Source organism: Phascolarctos cinereus, unplaced genomic scaffold (genome assembly GCF_003287225.1).
Source record: "Phascolarctos cinereus isolate Bilbo 61053 unplaced genomic scaffold, phaCin_HiC Scaffold_5;HRSCAF=322, whole genome shotgun sequence".
Lineage (NCBI taxonomy): Eukaryota > Metazoa > Chordata > Mammalia > Diprotodontia > Phascolarctidae > Phascolarctos > Phascolarctos cinereus.
Window position 1 is genome coordinate 382,799,407 of NW_027555958.1, and position 18,809 is coordinate 382,818,215.

General features: G+C 42.9%; 1 protein-coding gene across 1 annotated transcript; it reads right to left on the reverse strand.

The window, feature by feature from the left end:
• Positions 1 to 4,275: 4,275 nt before the first annotated feature.
• GPR25 (G protein-coupled receptor 25) lies at positions 4,276 to 8,696 on the reverse strand. Its single transcript, XM_021002910.2, has one exon. The coding sequence runs from the start codon at positions 8,129 to 8,131 to the stop codon at positions 7,019 to 7,021; it is 1,113 nt and encodes a 370-aa protein (XP_020858569.1). The 5' UTR covers positions 8,132 to 8,696; the 3' UTR covers positions 4,276 to 7,018.
• Positions 8,697 to 18,809: the final 10,113 nt, after the last annotated feature.

The following is an 18,809-nucleotide window of genomic DNA, read 5'->3' on the forward strand; positions in this document are numbered from 1 at the left end:
TTCCAGGTTTGAAAGGACAGTCATTTCTAGAACAAAATGAAACCAGATAAATCGCGTCTTCTGTCTAGCACCTTTCCTCCCAGTTCAAACTGATAGTCTTTCCCTTAATTAGTTGTTCCCTAGTTTCTTCACTGAAGCATTTAAGCATCATACGTCAAAAATGCCTTCCATCAGCCCAGTCCCTTGAAAAGCCATTTCCCCCTCAAAAAAATAGGTCAGCTCTCTTAAGCGTTGGGTAAGAGAGTTCAGCTTTTCTCCACCCCTAATGGGCATCTGTGCACCCTCCCAAACTAAACGCTACAGAAAGGTCTCACTTTATCAAAGGGGCCAAAGGCATAGTTTTTCCTTTTCCTTCCCAGCTTATCTGAGTTGTTACCTCCTACAGGAACTTTTTCCCATTCTTCCCATAGCCATCCAATCACCTTGCATTTATTTTTATGTGTCTTTTATATATGTATGCATTCGCCCCTCAATACAATAAAAGCTCTTTGGAGGCAAGCACTATTTCATTTATAGCTTTATGACAGTCAGTAAAAATTTATTAATCACCTTTTGTGTGCCAGGCATTATGTTAGGAGCTGCAGGTACAAGACAAAATTGAAGCTGTTCTTGACCCCAATGCATGGTACTCAGAAAGTAATTAATAAATGCTTGTGCATTAACTGATGACCTTGGGTAAGCCACTTAAGTTTCCTCATCTGCAATGATGTGAGGATGAAATAAGAAGTATATGGAAAAGGCTCGACAAGGGAAGTCTTAGGGCGGCTAGGGGGCCCGGTAGATAGAGCACTGGCCCTGAAATCAGGAGGATCTGAGTTCAAATGCTGCCTCAGACACGCACTAGCTGTGTGACCCTGGGAAAGTCACTTAACCCCAACTGCCTCCAAAAAATAAAAGTCTTAAAGCACTCTAGAAATGCAAAGGCATTGTGGGTATGAGCTGCAGGACACTGCAGGCAACCCTTTGGGGTTTACTGTCTGATCTTCAGCAACAATCCCCAAGTCCTACTGTATGCTGGACTAGTACTAATGGAACAAAAGACAGAAGGGGTAAAGAATGACCAAATATTGGAATTCCCAGAGGGCAGGAGTCAAGGGCAGCAGGGTCATGTTGTGGAGGATCACTGGGCTAAGTGCTGGGAAATCAGCTTTCTAGTCCTGAACTCACCCACCAGTTTAACTATGTAATCGGGGGTAAATCATTTCTCTTTTCTGAGCCCCAGTTTCCTCAACTGTAAAATAGAGGACTACTCTGGGAGGTGGGTGCTGTTATTGTCCCTATTTTACAGATAAGGAAACTGAGGCAGAGGTTCAGTGACTTGTCCAGGGTCACGCCACTAGTTAGTGTTTCAAGCTGGATTTGAACTCAGAACTTCCTGATTCAAACACAGCCAGGGCCATCTCTAGTCGTCCTGATCTATATCTTGCTACCGGACCCAGAAGGTTCCAGAGGATAAAGTGAGGCTACATTCAATTCACTTGCACATCGTGGCATCACCTTCCTGATGGCATGGTCCTCTTCTAGAACAAAGGACAAAACTTGGCTCTGGATTCGCACTTAGTTACAGGTCTTCCCAATATTCTCTTCCCTTCTCAGAGGAAGAAGGGGGACTTCACCTGAGGGGGCCCAGGCGCACCGTGCCGAGGGGTAGCCAGACCCTCAGCCTCCTCAGGCTCCAACACCACATCTCGACATGAAGAGCACCCCCAAGGCCTCTGTCTGCCCTCCCAGTGACACAAGGGGCTGAGTCATCTCAGACCAGCCTTTTACCCAATCTCCCGGGTCCTGCCATGCCGGTGAACTCTCTAGTTCACTCAGCACTGCCCAGGCATCTGGGTTCCCACAGTGTGCCCCGGGGCACAGCCCTTGGGGGGGGGAAATAAAATCCCAGAGATGACTCAGAGAGGGGCCAATCAGAGCCATGCACAGGAAGGCCCCATCACCACAGGTACCATTCGTGCCAGCCTGGGTTCCCAATTATTTCACACACTCCTCACACCTGTGACCTATCCCTCTCTTTACTCTTCCGTAAAGGGCCATGGTGCAGATGAGGTTCAGCTCGGAAACAAATTGGTCCCTTTTAGTGACTCACTGCGAAGCCCTCCATTGATCCATTTGGCTCCCTGCTGACTCAGTTTCCCCCTGAGAGCACTCTTCTAGGCATTCAGCATCAGCATGGTTCAGTACCAATAGCCCTGACTTGGAGCAACAAGTCTTGAGTTTGGATTTGAGCTCCAGGAGAGAGTTAGGGAGGCACCATGGACAGAATGCTGAACTGAGAGTCACAGGGTCTGGGTTCTAATCCTAGCTCTGCTACTTATTACCTGTGTGACCTTGGACAAATTGTTCAACCTCTCTGGGCCTCAGTCTCCTCATCTGTAACATGAGGGAACTGGACTAGGTAATCTCAAAAGTCACTTCTAACTAACTTTGAATCTACGACCTTCTGATCCTCCTACATTTGACCATTGTCATAAATAACTACAGAAAACAGTGTAATACACATACACACAGACACATATATACATACACACACACACACACACACACACATACACTTGTAAAAAATCCAATATAATCAGGAACCCAAAGAAAGATGTCGACATCCTCTGCCATCATGAAAAGGAGGAAATCACTCAGCTTTAGGAAACCCCCTAGCCATTGATAATCCTCTCCCTCCCCCTTCCCCCAACTAACCTCTCTCAGACCTCGAATAATAATAGCACTTGGTTTCTACCTCTTTTACACCCTTACCTCAAGCTGTTTTGCATCGCCCTTCTAGTCTCATTTCACACCCAAACCCTTCACTCACTCTCTATTCCAGTCAAACTAGCCTGCCAGCCTTTTCTCATACAGGACATTCCATCTCTGGGCCTTTGCCCTAGCAGTGCCCCATGCCTGGAATGCCCTTCCTCTTCACCTCCACCTCTAGCTTCCTTCGAAGCACAGCTCTGATACAGCTTCCTACAGATTGTTTCTGATACCCCAGTTATCTAATGCTCTTTCCTTCCTTCCCAAAACCCTCTTGCAATCACTTTGTCTGCTTTGTATTTGGTAGCTACGTGGCAATTTTGGTAGAGTGTGGGCCTTAAAGTCAGGAAAACGCTGGTTCAAATCTCACACACTTCTTATCATTAGACCTCATTCAGCCTCAGTTTCCTCTCCTGTAAAATGGGGTTAATAATAACCCTACCTAATAGTATTATTGTGAGGATCAAATGAGATAACATTGTAAAGTGCTTTGCAAACCTCAAAGTGCTATATACTATAAATATAGTATATATGCATATATAATGTATATATAATATATAGCGATATATAGCCCACATATAGCTATAGATTATACATACCTATATTATATTATATGTATTAATATTATACTTATATATTACACATATATTATATATTACTGGTGTAGAAATTGTATCCACCAGTGGAATATAAGGTCCTTGAGGGCAGAGGTGACTTCTTTTGTGTGTTTGTATCCCTAGCACCTCACACAATGCCTAACACATAGTAGGTGTTTTTAAAATGTTAAATTAAATTGAATTGCATTGGGGATGAATATAACATAGTTGGGGAGGACAGCTATCCTTCTATGAGGTGGCACCAAACGTGAAAAAAAGAAAAGCACTCATGTTAGATGAAAAATTAAACAGCTTTTAAAAAGCCATGCATCACCACCACCACCATCATCACATTTATATAGTTACTTGAGTTTTGTAAGTTTCTCTACATACATTGTCTCATTAGATCTTTACAACAACCCTATTAAATAAACACTCCTGGCATTGGTATTCTCTTTTGACAGATGAGGAAGCTAAGGCTCAGAAAGGCTATGTCATGTGTCTATTGTCATATGACTAGTGAATGTTAGAGTCAGGATTTGAATTCAGATCTTCCTGGTTCTAAATGTATCCATTCTACCTTACTATGTATCTAATAGAAAGGCAAAAACAAACACCTAGGCTTCTGACCAAACTCCGATACAGGAGTAAATCTGAAAAATCAACGTGAACATCAAGGACAACTTTTTGATTAACACCCTTCCCCCATCTCTTCATCCTCCAGCTGTTGCTTTCAAGGAAAACATGACTCCGAAATTTCTCTTCTGATTTTGGTAAAGTCTAAGCTTCTTTAAAGGGTAAATACACCCAACCATCAAACTCTCCAACACCAAAAAGGAGAAAGTATACATTGGGAGGTAGAATGATGTAGTGGAGAAGGCAGTGGACTTGGAGATGGGAAGGCTTGTGTTCAAATCTCGACTTGTTTGTTTTTTAAATTTCATTTATTTATTTACAAATTAATTTTTTCTCAATTACATGTAAAAACAATTTGCAACATTGGGTTTTTTTTAATTTTGATTTCTAAATTCTCTCCCTCTCTTTCCTCCTCCCTTCTTGAGAAAGCAAGCAATTTGATATAGGCTATACGTGAGCAATCATGTAAAACCCATTTCCATCCTAGCCATGTTACAAAAGAAAACACAGCCAAAAAAACAAGAAGAAGAAGAAAAATAAGGTTTAAAAAGAAGTATGCCTTGATCTGCTCTCAAACTTTATCGGTTCTGTCTCTGGAGGAGGACAGCACTTTTCATCTAAGGTCCTTCATAATTATCTTGGATTATTGTGTTGCTGAGAGCAGCTAAATCATTCACAGATGATCATCGTACAATGTTACTGTTACTATGTACAACATTCTCCTGGTTCTGTTCACTTCACTATGCATCGGTCCCCATGTTTTTCTGCAAGCAAACTGTTCGTCATTTCTTATGGCACAATAGTATTCCATCACAATCATATATCGCAACTTGTTCAACCATTCCCCAAATTGATGGGCATCCCCTCAATTTCAATTCTTAACCACCACAGGAAGAACTGCTATAAATATTTGTTCTTTTCCTTTTTTTGATCTCTTTGGGATTCAGAACTAGTAGTAAGATCGCTACATCAAAGGATACATACAGTTTTATAGTCCTTTAGGTGTAGTTCAAAATTGCTCTTCAGAATGGTTGGATCAGTTCATAACTCTACCAACAGTACATTAGTATCCCAATCACTAGGTTTTTATTTTTAATTTAATGACTGTATTTCAATATTATTGGTTTTCTTTGCAATCCTATGTATTTTATTTCATGCATTTAAAAACATTATTCTGAGAAGGGGCCCACAGGTTTCACCAGTTTGCCAAGGGGGTCTAGGACACAAAAAAGGCTAACACGTGCGTGCTCTAAACAATAAAACCACTAAAGGCTTTGTACCCAATTAACACAGAAAATGGAGCCAAAACTTATTTGAAGAGGAAAGTAATACATCTTCATGGTAATTATTGCATCTTCAGATGACTCTAACCCATCACCTCATTACTTTTCCATCTGTAAATGCGTGAAACTCAAGATTTCTTTGGAAACTTTTTTTTGGCAATCAACTGGCATTGTTCCTCTTGATTTAGTCAGGGTGTTTCCCCCGGTCCCCTGCAATGAAATTTAAACTCCTGAGGTCAACCTCAATTCTTGGATGGTTTGATTTCTGGTCAACCCATCATGAGACCTGTCTCCAGAGACTCAGGTGAATGACAGCTTCAAGCAGACAAAAAGACCGGGAGACCAAAATTTTTATTATCAAGGATGGGGCAGTTCTTTGCTGGCCAGAGAACTTTATGGATTTTTTTGTTCCCTGGCTAAGGAAAGGAAAACAGGAGAGCTCAGGAGCTCAGTTGCTCAGTCCAGATTTTACCTTCTCAGCAGGACCCTCCTACACCACTACCCCAAATCAAGTCTGAATATTTTAGGGCCTTGGGTACTAAGGGAAGGAGAAAAGACAGAGTGGATAAATAAACCTAGCATAGAATCAAATATGATTTGACCTCGAATTTTTTACTCTGGGCCAGTCATTTTCATTGCTCCCCCATCCTGTGCCTCAGTTTCCTTGCCTATTAAACTTTCTTTGTTCTTGTAACTTCTGTGTCTGTTACTTCCTTCATCTTAGGAGCTCTTCTCCAGAACAGCTTCTGGGGAAAAAAATCTTTCAACATACTGGGTTGTTGCTCAGACGACAAATTGAAGGGCCCAGGTTCTTTGGAAGCTAAGACTTCTCAAGAAACTAGCCAAGGACTAGGGGTAGCCCAGAGAAGAGAAGATGACTGTGGTTCTGCAGATCTTTGAAAACAAAAAGGTGATGGGTGACTGACTAATTGTCTTGGTTTGATCCACTGCAGCTATGCCTAACCTCAGAGCACCCCACAGTACCACAAAAATACAAAGATTGCCATGGAAGGGAGGGTGAATGATGAGTGAAGGCAGGAAGAGGGGAATAGAGGATAGGGCAGGACAGAGATTACAGTCTCCAGCCAACAGTATCAGTCCTGTGGGATTGGGGATGGGAAGAGAAGGCAAATTGGAATCACACTGATGTCTACAACTAAGGGCAAAACCAGAGGTGGGAGTTTGGCTTTGATATTCTGGGATATTCTAGTCAAATAAGATAACATATATAAAGCACAAGTCAGTATAATGCACTTTTTGCAAACCTTAAAACATGTTATAAATGCAATCCTTTGTTGTTAGTGGTTATTATCATATTCTGACTCAGTCTGGCATTTTGTTAGAGAGAAATCAGAAATGAAAGTATAGAGAATGAAATTCATTGCCACAGCTATTAGTAATACTACAGGACTTCTGTTTGTAGGATTCTCTGGGTCAGTTTTTTTTTTCAGTGCCAGTGACCAATCTCCTCTTTAGCAGAAGGGATAGTGAAGAGAATGGTCCCTGGGTCCAAACAGGGACTGAGAGGAGCATGTGACCCAGCTACCTGGGCTGGCAAAGGGTGCCCATTTATTGGTCTTGGAGCCCTGAAGAAGCATTGGCTCAAGTGTAAGAATCCATGCAGAGAAGCTAGTGCTGTTTGCTTTGAGAAAAGACATCTGGAATAGAGGAATAGCATCCTCCTTGCCCACCTATTACCTGCTCCTCCCTGTTCCTCGATGCTCCTGTTTCCTACAGCCCCTCCCCTTTCCTTTATGAATTCTGCAGTATGGAAAGTCTAGGGGCCAGGCGCATGTTCCGTCCCCGTCCCAAGGCCCACCCTTGGAATACAGAACTGTCTCCCCCTGAGAGAGATGAGGCTGAGCTCACTCTGCTGGCCAGGAGAGGGCGGGTCCTCCTGCATGTCCCTTGAGCCCGAGCCCGGAAGGATCGATCCAGAAGCAGGTAGATGACAGGGTTGGCGCTACTGTTGACAAAGGCGAGGCAGGTAGAGAGAGTGAGGCCCCAGCGCAGTGCCAGAAGCAATGGGCAGTCTAAAGGCAGAGCCCTCAGGTGGGCAATGTGGAAAAAGGTCTTCAGGATGCTATAGGGCAGCCAGGAGCAGGTGAAGGTGCCCACGATGGCAAAGATGATCCTGAGGGAGTTGTTCTTCCGGCCCCGGCCCACCTGGGGAGGATTCCAGAGACGTTGAGAGATGAGGGAGTAGCAGAAAAATATGATCCCCAGTGGGAGTACAAATGTGAGGAAGAGGACCAGGAGGCTGAGCCACTGGAAGATGTCAGTAGGGTCGTCCCCACACAGGCTGCCTGGACCTACAGGCATGGGCAGCAGTTTTCTGTAGACCAAGGAGGGAACACCAGCCAGAATGGAGATGGTCCAGATCACTGCACATGTCATCAGCATGCAGCCCCGGTTCCGAAGAGGCCTAGCATCCAGGAGTTTCACCACCGCTAAGTATCGATCCACACTCATGCCAGTCAAAAGCAGGGTACTGGCACATCGAGTCACAGCAATAATGAAACTGCTGACCTTGCACAGGTCCTCCCCAAAGATCCACTGGCCACGTAGTCCCACAGCTGTGGCCCAGAATGGTAGGGTGACCACAAACATCAGGTCAGCCACAGCCAGGTGGAGCACAAAGGTATCCACCAGCCGCTGGGGGCCTTGCTGCCCAGCCAGCAGCCAAACCACAAAAGAGTTGCCCATCAGTCCAGCCCCAAAGGCAGCCAAGTAGAGGAGGGGTATGAAGATGTGGCCAAAGGGGAGAGCAGGAGTGGGGCAGAACACTGGCTCCCCATAGTCCCCTGACCACTCGTAGTTTTCATCTCCCTCTTCAGGACTGGGGCTCCAGGACTCTGTCGTCATGGTGGCCAGCTTGTCTAGATGGACTCTCAGCCCTGGGGGACCCAGAGGGCTTCCAGAAAATCCCTGTACAACCAGGCTTAGACTTTCTAAGAAGACATCTGGAGAAGCTAGTTAAGATGTTTGCTTCACTGCTCATTCCCCCGACACCTCCCTTCCTGCTACCCCAGGTTAAAGAAGGTGGTTGGAGGGAGGGAGAGGGGTGGAGATAGAAGTGGGTGGAGAAAGAGCTTGTAGAAGAGAAAGATGAAGAGGAGCTAACCCAACCATCTGACTAATGAGGGCAAAAAGGGCATCTGGCCTGAAGGACCTTGGAATTCATGACTGCCACAAGGGGAGGGAGGACTGAAGATGGAACAGTGATGAATTTTAGGGTTATGTCCCGCCTAGACTTAGAGAAAGCCTGGAAGACTTTCACTCTGTATTTTGTCCACACCTGCAGAAACAGCACTGTCAGTCAATTAAGCACTTACTATATGCCAGGATCTGTGCTAAGTATTGGGCATACGAAGAAATTCGAAAGCCAGCCCTGGTTCTCAGGGAGTTCAGTCTAACATCTAACAACAATGTACAAACAAGCTCGGTACAGGATAAATTGGAAATAATCAACAGAGGGAAAGCACTAGAATGAAGGGAGGTTGGGAAAGGCTTCCTGTAGAAGGTGGGATTTTAGCTGGGACCTGAAGGAAGCTAGGGAAGCCTAGAGGTGGAGAAAGGAGGGAGAGAATTCCAGGAATGGGAGTCAGCCAGTGAAAATGCCCACATTTTATTTTTCTTTCTTGTGGTTTTCCCCTTTTGTTCTGATTCTTCTTTCACAACATGATTAATGTGGAAATATGTTTACTATGATTGTACACGCATAGCCTATATCAGATTGCATGTCATCTTGGGGAAGGGGGAAGTGAGGGAGGGGGGAAACATTTGGAACTCAAAGTCATATAAAAGTGAATGTTGAAAACTAAAAATGAAAGAATGAATAAAAGAAAATGCCCAGAGTTTGAGATGGAGTGTCTTCTTGGAGGGACAGCCAGGAGGCCAGTGTCATGGGAAGGTATACAGGTTAAGACTAGAAAGGTGGGAGGGGTGGGTTGGGGGAGGAGGGGAGAGCTCATTAAAGGCTTTGAATGCCAAACAAAGGTGATAGGGAGCCACTGGAGTATATTGAGTAGGTGAGGATGAACTGGTCAGACCTTCGAAGTGCTGGGAGTCAGGAATCCTGAGTTGTTAGGTAATTCACTTTAGCTCTCAATGCCCAAACATTCTTGCTTATCAAATGCATATAAGGACCTGACCTCATTTGGTTGTCCTGAGGATCAAGAGAAATCATGGATGTGAAAACACATTGAAAAAATCATATGACAGGGCAGCTAAGTGGCACATTAGATAGAGCCCTGGAGTTAGGAGGACCTCAGACACTTACTCGCTTATGTGACCCTAGACAAGTCATTTAACCCCAATTGCCTCAAAAAAAAATCAAATGTCCTCTGTTGAAATGTCAAGGATCCCTAATGTAATTGCTGGGTACTGTTGGCATTTTTTCCCATTTTTGAGGATGAGGAGTCATCATTTCGCTCAGGATTCCTCATGAGGTAGGTCCAGCAGAGGCACAGGGAATATGGCATAATGGAGACAGCAGTGCTTTGGGAGGCACAGGGCTTGGAGCCAAATCCTGGCCTTCTTGACTTCTTTTTTTTTTTTTGCTAGGCAATGGGGTCAAGTGACTTGCCCAGGGTCACACTGCTAGTAAGTGTAAGAGGCCAGATTTGAACTCAGGTCCTCTCTATCCACTGTACCATCTACCTGCCCCTTGGCCCTTCTCTATATCACTTGTATGACCTTGGGCAAGTCACTTCTACAGTTCCATTATGTGTAAAATGATGAGGTTGGACTGGGTCAGCGGTTCTCATCCTGTGGGCTTTGGAATGATTGCAAAGGATTCATCTCAGTCAGCAACTCAGCATAGCAAATAAGCAGACATTCCTCTTCTGGACTCTCGCTGAATAATGTCTCACGTACCCATGTGATACTTGTTACTTTTCAAATGTAGGCAGATGCTGTTGTGATGAATTAGCATTCAAATTCATTAATGAATTAAGATGATTATTTTATATACTATATAATACACTATATCATAAACCTATCAAATATAATATACAAATATATGATACATTACATATACATGTCCATATAAAACATAATACATTATATTATATATATGCCAAATATTAAATATAAATATAACTCATTATATTATAAATATATTAAATATATAAATGTAACATTTATACATTACATTATAAATACATTAAATTTATATATTATATGTAAAATATTTGCATATTATTATAAAATTATTGAAATAAATTCACATTAGCATGAATGAATTCATAGTAGGACCATAATGCTGGAAGAAACTTCAGAGAACACCTAATCCAACTTTGTTGTTTTATAGCTGAGGAAACCGAGGCCCAGAAAGATGAAATGATTTGCCCAAAGTCACACGAGTAGTAAGTTGGGATCTGACAGGTTCTCTAGGTTCAAAGTATAGCCATCTTCCACTTGACCACACTATATAACTCCTGGCTTTTGATTCTCATTTTTTTTTGCTCAATCAACAGATTCCAATAGTACACTCCTATTGTTGTGTGGAGGGGAAAAGGGGGTTAAGTTCTGTCCTGTTTTGCATTAAATATGGTCCTTACACTGGACAAGGTTGAGAACCACTGGCCCAGATGGTCTGTGAGCTCTCTTGCAGCTCTGAATCCTGTGATTTTAGGATTCTTCCGCCTCACCCTCCATCTTTTACTCAGGAAATGGATTCCCCAGTCCACATCTGAGGGGCAGGATTGTTCCCTGAGGGACCTTGCCTCTGCACTCCTGGCCCCAGGTCCATTTGCCCCAACCTGAAGAGCACTGCCTTGGGAATCAGAGGCCCTGGCTTACAGTCCTAGCTTTGATGCTTACTTACTACCAGGGGTGTGCAGCTCCAGCGGGCTTCCGAGAGGCAATTATTTCATTTTAAATGCAAGCCTGGCAAGAATTACAAATTAGGGCTTGATTTACTGTTTTGTTGATTGTTTAGACAAGAAAGGGATGGAGAAAATGCTAATAGTGAAGTTACTCAAAGTGTGTTGAGCATACCTTTTTTCTCCCTGGAGAGCTGGTCTCAGCTTTGATGCTCACTACCTGTGTGACTTTGGGTACTTAACATGGAAAAAGCATCTGTGAAATGCCTGCTATGTACCAGTTGTTGTTGAGTCATTTTTCAGTCACATCCAACTCTTCACGACCCCATTTGGGGTTTTTCTGGCAGAGGTACTGGAGTGGTTTGCCACTTCCTTCTCCAGCTCATTTCACAGATGACGAAACTGAAGCAAATAGGGTGAAGTGACTTGCCCAGGGTCACACAGCTAGTAAGTGTCTGAGGCCAGATTTGAACTCAGATCTTTCTGACTCTAGAACTGCCACTCTATCCACTGTGCTACCTAGCTCACTATGTACCAGACATTATTCTAAAGAAGTGTATAGGGGCAACTAGCTAGGTGGCCCAGTAGATAAAGCACCAGCCCTGAAGTCAGGAGGACCTGAGTTCAAATCTGACCTCAGACCAAACACTTAACACTTAGTAGCTGGGCAAGTCACTTAACCCCAATTGCCCCCCAAAAACAACCCAACAAAGTATACAGAGATATAAGTACAAGTAAGATAGTCCCTGCCTACAAGATGCTTACATTCCAGTAGAGGAAGGCAATATAAATGGGCAAACAAGAATTGGAAACAGAGGTAGGAGAAGGGCAAGGGTGTGCCGGTAAATGTTTAACAACTGAATTTCTGGGTGAAAATATACGTATAACACACATGTCTAACTGGCATTATTAACATTTTATCCTTTACTTTCCTAATCCTAGACTATCAACAAAACAATAACTCAAGCCCTGATGTGTACTCTGCCAATTTCTGATGTGTAAATGCTTACACTGAACATTTAGCCATCAGGTTTCTTTGAGCCTCCCCCTCTCCCCCCAGAAGATGGGATATAACAGGGAGTGTGCATTACAGGCACATATGCACGGTGAGCCCAGGCCTGGGTAAGTCCTCTGATTAGGTTCACGACCTCAAACCTGTTACAGGAGAAGGAGGAGGAGGAGGAGACTAGAAGGAAAATGGCACGTCTTGGAGATGGCTACAAATCACCACATCTGTGTGTTCTGGTTTTCTCAGCTTTAAAAGGAAGGAGTTGGGGGAACGGATAGGTGGCATAGTGGATAGAGCTCTAGCCTTGGAGTCAGGAGGACCTGAGTTCAAGTCCAGCCTCAGCCACATAATACTTCCTAGCTTGTGTGACTGTGGGCAAGTCACTTAACCCCAATTGCCTCACTTAAAAAAAATTTAAATTGTATTTTATTTTCAGATTCTCATCCTCTTTTGCCCTCCTCACCCCTTTCCCCACCTCTAAGTGAGAAAGCAAGAGGAACACTCCCCTGCTGCAGACCTTGTAGTCAGACAACACAAACCCCCACATTGTCCATGTTCAAAAAAATAAATGTGAACTCTCTATTTGAAGCCCATTGGCTCTCCATCAGGATGTGGGTGCCATGTTTCATTTTGCGTCCTCCAGATTTGTGGTTGGTCATTGTGTTGATGGGCATTCCTAAGTTTTTCAAAGTGGATTGGTTTGTAATATTTCTGTTACTGTATAAATTGTTCAGAGAGCTTACATTCTGATGGGAGGGACGACATGTACAGAGGCACGGTGGCCAGGGAAGGGAGTTACGGTCTGGGGAATCACAGGGACAGTGGTTGGAAGAAGCAGGCACTCCATCGACAAGCCCTTTCCAGAGCAAACAGCAGTGTTGCTATGGTTACAGTTCTCAGAACAAGAGGTGGAAAGGGAGCAAAGGAGTTGAGGTGACACAGGTAAGGTGGAAAATGGCCAGGGTGTTCAGAACTGATTGGCTTTGCTCTCCATGGGCGAGGTGTCTATAGATCCAGATTGGGGAGTTAAATAGCAACAGGAGCTCCAGGGCAAAAAATATAGTCCTATATGGGAGGCAGCTAGGTGGCACAGTAAATAGAGTGCCAGGCCTGGAGTCAGGAAGACCTGAGTTCAAATCCAGCCTCAGATACTTACTAGCTGTGTGATCCTGGGCAAGTCACTTAACCCTGTTTGCCTAAGTTTCTTCATCTGTAAAATGAGTTGGAGAAGGAAATGGCAAACCACTCCAGTATCTCTGTCAAGAAACCCCAAATGGGGTCACAAATTGTCAGACAAGACTGAAAACGACTAAACAACATATGTTGTATATATGTACATACATATATACTTAATGGAACTATACATATGTATATCTATATATTAATGGAATTATATACATATAGTTCCATTAATCAGCAAGAGTTCCTCAACAATCAGTCCATTGGGAGTTGTTAGTGTACTATTCATTATCGTTCTTATATCACTATAGTCATTACAATATAGTGTTTTTGTTTCTGATTCTCTCACTGCATATCCATTTCTGTGATTCTTTTTTAGTAGATACTCTATCATATGAATGGTTTTCTCAGGTTAGTGTTAAAATGACTCTGCATTCCCAAAGCCCATACCAACTGACAGAGAGGGGAGATAGCCCTGTCACATGTTGAGTAGGGGAGGGAAGCTGGCCTGGGGTTCTACAAATGGATATAGGTTAATCTTTGTCCCTTTGACATGTCTTCTACTTGATTTACCACAAGGTTAAAGGTAAAGCTAAGTTAACATTCTAAGATTCAGAGCTGTAACTATGCCTGGGGCAGATTCAGTTGAGGTTGGAGGGCAGTGGGAATTGGAAGGAGAGCCTGAACCTTGGTACAGTCACACCAGGAGAGGGGGTGGCTGTCCTTCAGAGACTATGGAGGTTGGTGGGAAGGTCCTGGAAGACTCATAGGTGAGATTTGGGGATGCTATGGTAAGGAGGAAGCATCCCTACTGCCACCATGTTGGCACCTTGGAGCTAAGCCTCTGTACTTATCCTTACCTTTGGGAATGGTCTCTAGAGTTATTCTCTCCTGCTGGCATCCAAACTTGTTCACAGTGTTTCGTTTCCCAGAAACAAAACCCTACAAGTATCAATTACATTTAACATTCTCTAGTGCTTTAGAAGACGATGAATCTGCTTATTTCTGTGATTCATAACTCCACAAATCTGTGCATCATTGTTACTAATAGGTTATCCCTACATCCTTGGGAACCTACTACTTTTAGCCCCTATTCCCTAGATGTGGAAATGGATATAAAATATTTGCCTGATAGTGTCCAAAAATGGGTCAGAAGCAGAAGTGGAATCCAGAACTTCTGCTGCTTCCTCAGTGCCAACTTGACTGGGTGTAGCTGCCTATCTCTCAGATTCAGAGAACATGGGCAACTTTGGTCTGGCACCCAGAAAGCATGAGTAATCCTGAAAGCCAGAGATAAGTAGGGAGGAAACTGCTAGAGAAATTGGTCTGCGTGGTTAGATGAGTTTAGAAGGAGAAGATGGTTTGAGAAGAGAAGAACGACTAGATATGACCAACACCGAGTTACGATTCTTGTTGGGGACCTGGCCTCTTGCACGCTACGAGTTTATGGTCCAAATTATAGGGCGGGGTTCTCCTAGGGCAGTGGGAGAGATCTACAAGGCCTGTGAGAACTTTCATACTTAGGTATTAAAAAATAAATTTTATTGATGGCCTTTGCTTTTATATTACAGTCACTTCCAGATATAATTCAAGGTCACTCCTCCTTCCCCCAGCAGCCCTCCACTGTAACAAAGAAAAATAACTAAGCAAAACCAATTGCCTGTGCTTACCAACGTGTGCAATATTTGGCACACATAGCTTCCCACATCTCTGGGGCCAAGATCGTCATTACAATTACTCAATATCCAGCTCATTTTGGCGTTCTTTTCATTTCTCTTATTTTAGTCATTGTGTACAGGTTCTTCCAGTTCTATTTCATTTGACATTCAATTCCTCATGTTTCTCTGATCTACAATTAATTTTTCTAAACCAAAGAAGGATCTGCAATTGCCTGGCCTTCCAGGGTCATGCCCAGCCTGAGCTACAAGGGACTGTGTTCCTCCTCCTCCTCACCAGATTGTCTCAGACTACCTCAAGACAGATTTTTGTTTCCTGCTCATACCAACATATTGGCTCCTAGGACACAGAAGGGCTTAGGGGGAAAAAGTCAACAATCAGTTCTTTTTTATTGACACCACTGATGAAGAGTCAGCAGGGATTCCCAGATCATTCTAATTTGGCTTTAAAATGATGTATCTGAGCCTGTGTTCTTATCTTTATTGGTGCTTCATTTGCCCACTTGCCTGGAACGTCTCCACGATTTTCTCTATTTCCAAACCCTATTCATCCTTCAAGTCTCTCTCCTCACCTCCAGAAAGAAAAAAAAGCCCAGCCAATACTCCCATACCCCACATTTATCAGAGAATTTGAGTGATAAGGGTTCTTATAAACTGTTGAACCCAATCCCATCATTCTACTTAAGAGGTAATTAGTGCCCAGAGAAGGCAAGGAAATTGCTCAAAATCATAATTAGTTTAGTAGCACAGTTAGGATGAGAACCTAGGGGTCCCAGTTCCCAATTCAGAGCTCCTTCTTCTAGCCCACACTGCCTTGTCTGGGCTCTTTTCTCATCCATCAAGTTGCAGTTGGACTGAAGGACCACAGAGGTCTCTGCCAGCCATCAACATTCTATGACCCTGTGACAATTTCCCATTGGATCACATAATATACTTTCTTTCAATTTTTCATGTATATAAGTTTTCTCTCTCCAAGAAGATAAGTTCCTTAAAGGAAGAGATTGTGAGATAGACAGATAGATATAAATGTGCGTATGTATGTGTGTGTGTGTGTATGCACACACACACACACACACACATATATACATACATACACATATGCATAAAACATGATTCAGTCTGGCACATACATTATGGCATATATTATATTTTTACTATAATACTATCTAGTATATAATACTATTCTACTTATAGTAAATACTATACATTATCTATAGTATACATATGTATATGCACATGCACACGCATACAATGTATATAATATATACATTATATATACACCATTATATACTATATAGTATATAAACATGTAACATTTATATATCTATATAATTTTCCTGTATCCTGTAATATTTAGAAGTTTTAAATATGAAGTAAATATTCAACAAATAACTGTTAAGCAATTTAATTTTGAATAGCAGTTACCTTCTTGTGCATGGTTCAGGGTGATGTATTAAGACAGCTAGAGGGCTGGTGTGGGTTTAATCCCTTATTGGCCATTTTCTGGGGTGAACTTACTGACCTGATGACTGCCATTACCTAAACCACATGTGTTTGTGAGTTATGTTGGAGACCTGGCACTATGGAAAAGAGCAACAGGTTTTCAGTAGAATCAAATATCTCCAGGCCAAATCCCAGCTCTCCTTCTCAGTGTCTTCTATCTGGGTGACCCTGGGCCAATCCCTGCACTTCTATGGGACTCCATCTCCTCCTCTTTAAAATGGATGGGTTGGCTTTCTTTCTTTTTTTTTTGGCTAGGCAGTGGGGGTTAAGTGACTTGCCCAGGGTCACACAGCTAGTTAAGTGTTATGTGTCTGAGGCTGGATTTGAACTCAGGTCCTCCTGAATCCAGGGCCGGTGCTCTATACACTGTGCCACGTAGCTGCCCCCTCTAAAGCCCTTTCAACCCATCTATGCAGAAAGATTGCACATCATCCCCACTACGATCTCACCAAACTGGACTGCTGTTCCCTGGCCATGGTGCTCCATATCCTTTGCACAGTCTATCACCTACGCTTCAAATGTTCCCCTCCTCACATTTACCTTTTAAAATCTCTAGCTTTGTTCAAAGCACAGGTCAGGCGCCATTTCCTATGGGGGGCCTTTCCTGATCTTCCTAGTTGCTAGTAATCTCCTCAGCTCCTGATGTTATTTCTTTATTCCCTCTATATTTTGCACAGATATATTTATCTGTGTGCCTATTGCTTTGCCTCAGTAGACTAAAGTCGTGAAGTGGTGCATTAGACAGAATGCTGGGCTTGAAGTGAGGAAGACCCAAGCTCAAACCCAACTTTAGATACTAGTTTTGTGATCCTGGGTAAGCCATGTAACCTGTTTACCTCAGTTTCCTCATCTGTAAAATGGAGATAATAACAGCATCCACCTTTGAAGGGTAATTGTGAGGGTCAAATAAGACAACATTTGTAAAATGTCTGGCATATAGTAGGCACTGTATAAATGCTTATTTTCTTCCCTTCCTAGAATGCAAACTACTTGAGAGGAGGAATAGGTTCATTCTTTATATTTATATTGTCAGTCCCCAGCCCAGCAGAATTCCTAGCATATAAAGGTGCTTAATAAATGCTTGCTAAATTAAATTAACTTCCTAAGGTGGAAGAATGAGTTCTAAGGGCCTGATCCTTCAGTCATTGTCTCCCTGTTCCTGTGTCCTGAAGTGGAGATTTTCCCATCTTGGTTAGTGACCACCTCCCCATGTTGCCAAGAAACAGGACCATAGGACCATAGATTTTGAGCTGGGAGGGGCCTTAGAAGTCAATTTCAATTAGTTGGTCAGTTTACAGATGAGTAAGCTGCAGCCCAGAGAGGCTGTGAGTAGCCCAAGGTTACAGAAGTAGCAGGAGACAGGTGGGGTATCTTGTAGGTATTGTTTGCATGTCCTCTCCCCCATTAGCATGCGAGCTCCTTGAGGGGAGTGACCAGGTGTTGGGCTTTCTTTGCATCCCTAACACTTAGTGCGGTCCTTGGCACTTGCTTGACTGGACTCAGGTCTGTAGTCCAAATCCACCCTGCTTTCCCACATGGCTTTCATCTCCTAATTGTTCAAATGGTCCATTATTTCAGGAAGTTTCAGTACTAAACACAAAACATGGGGAAGGACACCGCCTGGGTTAGAAATGAACATTCAGGTTTCAGACTAAACCCAGGGTGGTGACTCATATGCAGCCGAATACAGATAATAATGGAGCAATTACATGGCACTTGCATGTAGATGGTCTCATTGGAGCCTTGCCACACCCCTGTCAGTTAGCATCATCATCACCATTTTACAGATGAGAAAACGGGCTCAATGAGGTTAGTGCTCAAGACAGAATGGCTAATGGTTGCATTTAAACACTAATCTTCTGACCGCAAGACCAATCCTCTTTCCATCACATCATGCTGCCAAGACATAGACCCAAGTCAGATTCCCCTTCTCCTGGCTATTTGGGGACCTTAGGTGGGGGTTAGTGATCAATCAACAACAATTTATTAAATTTGCATTATGTATCTGGCACTGTGCTAGGCATAGGATGCAAAGACAAAAAATGAATCCCTATTTTCAAGGACTGGGAGATACAATGTGTAGATATTTAAGTTTATAAAGAATAAACATGCACAGAATAAATGCAAATAAATATAAATACAAATATTTTATATATTTTATTTAATATAAATGTAATTTAACACAAATTAAATATATTTAACATACACTATATCTAATATAAATACAAATACAAATATAGTTAAGTAAGAGGTTGTTAGGCAAAGGGGGCATTAGTAGTTTGTTGAAGGTGGGAGTGGATCAGGAAAGGCTTTATGTAGAAGGTAGTGCTTAAGCTGAATCTTGAAGG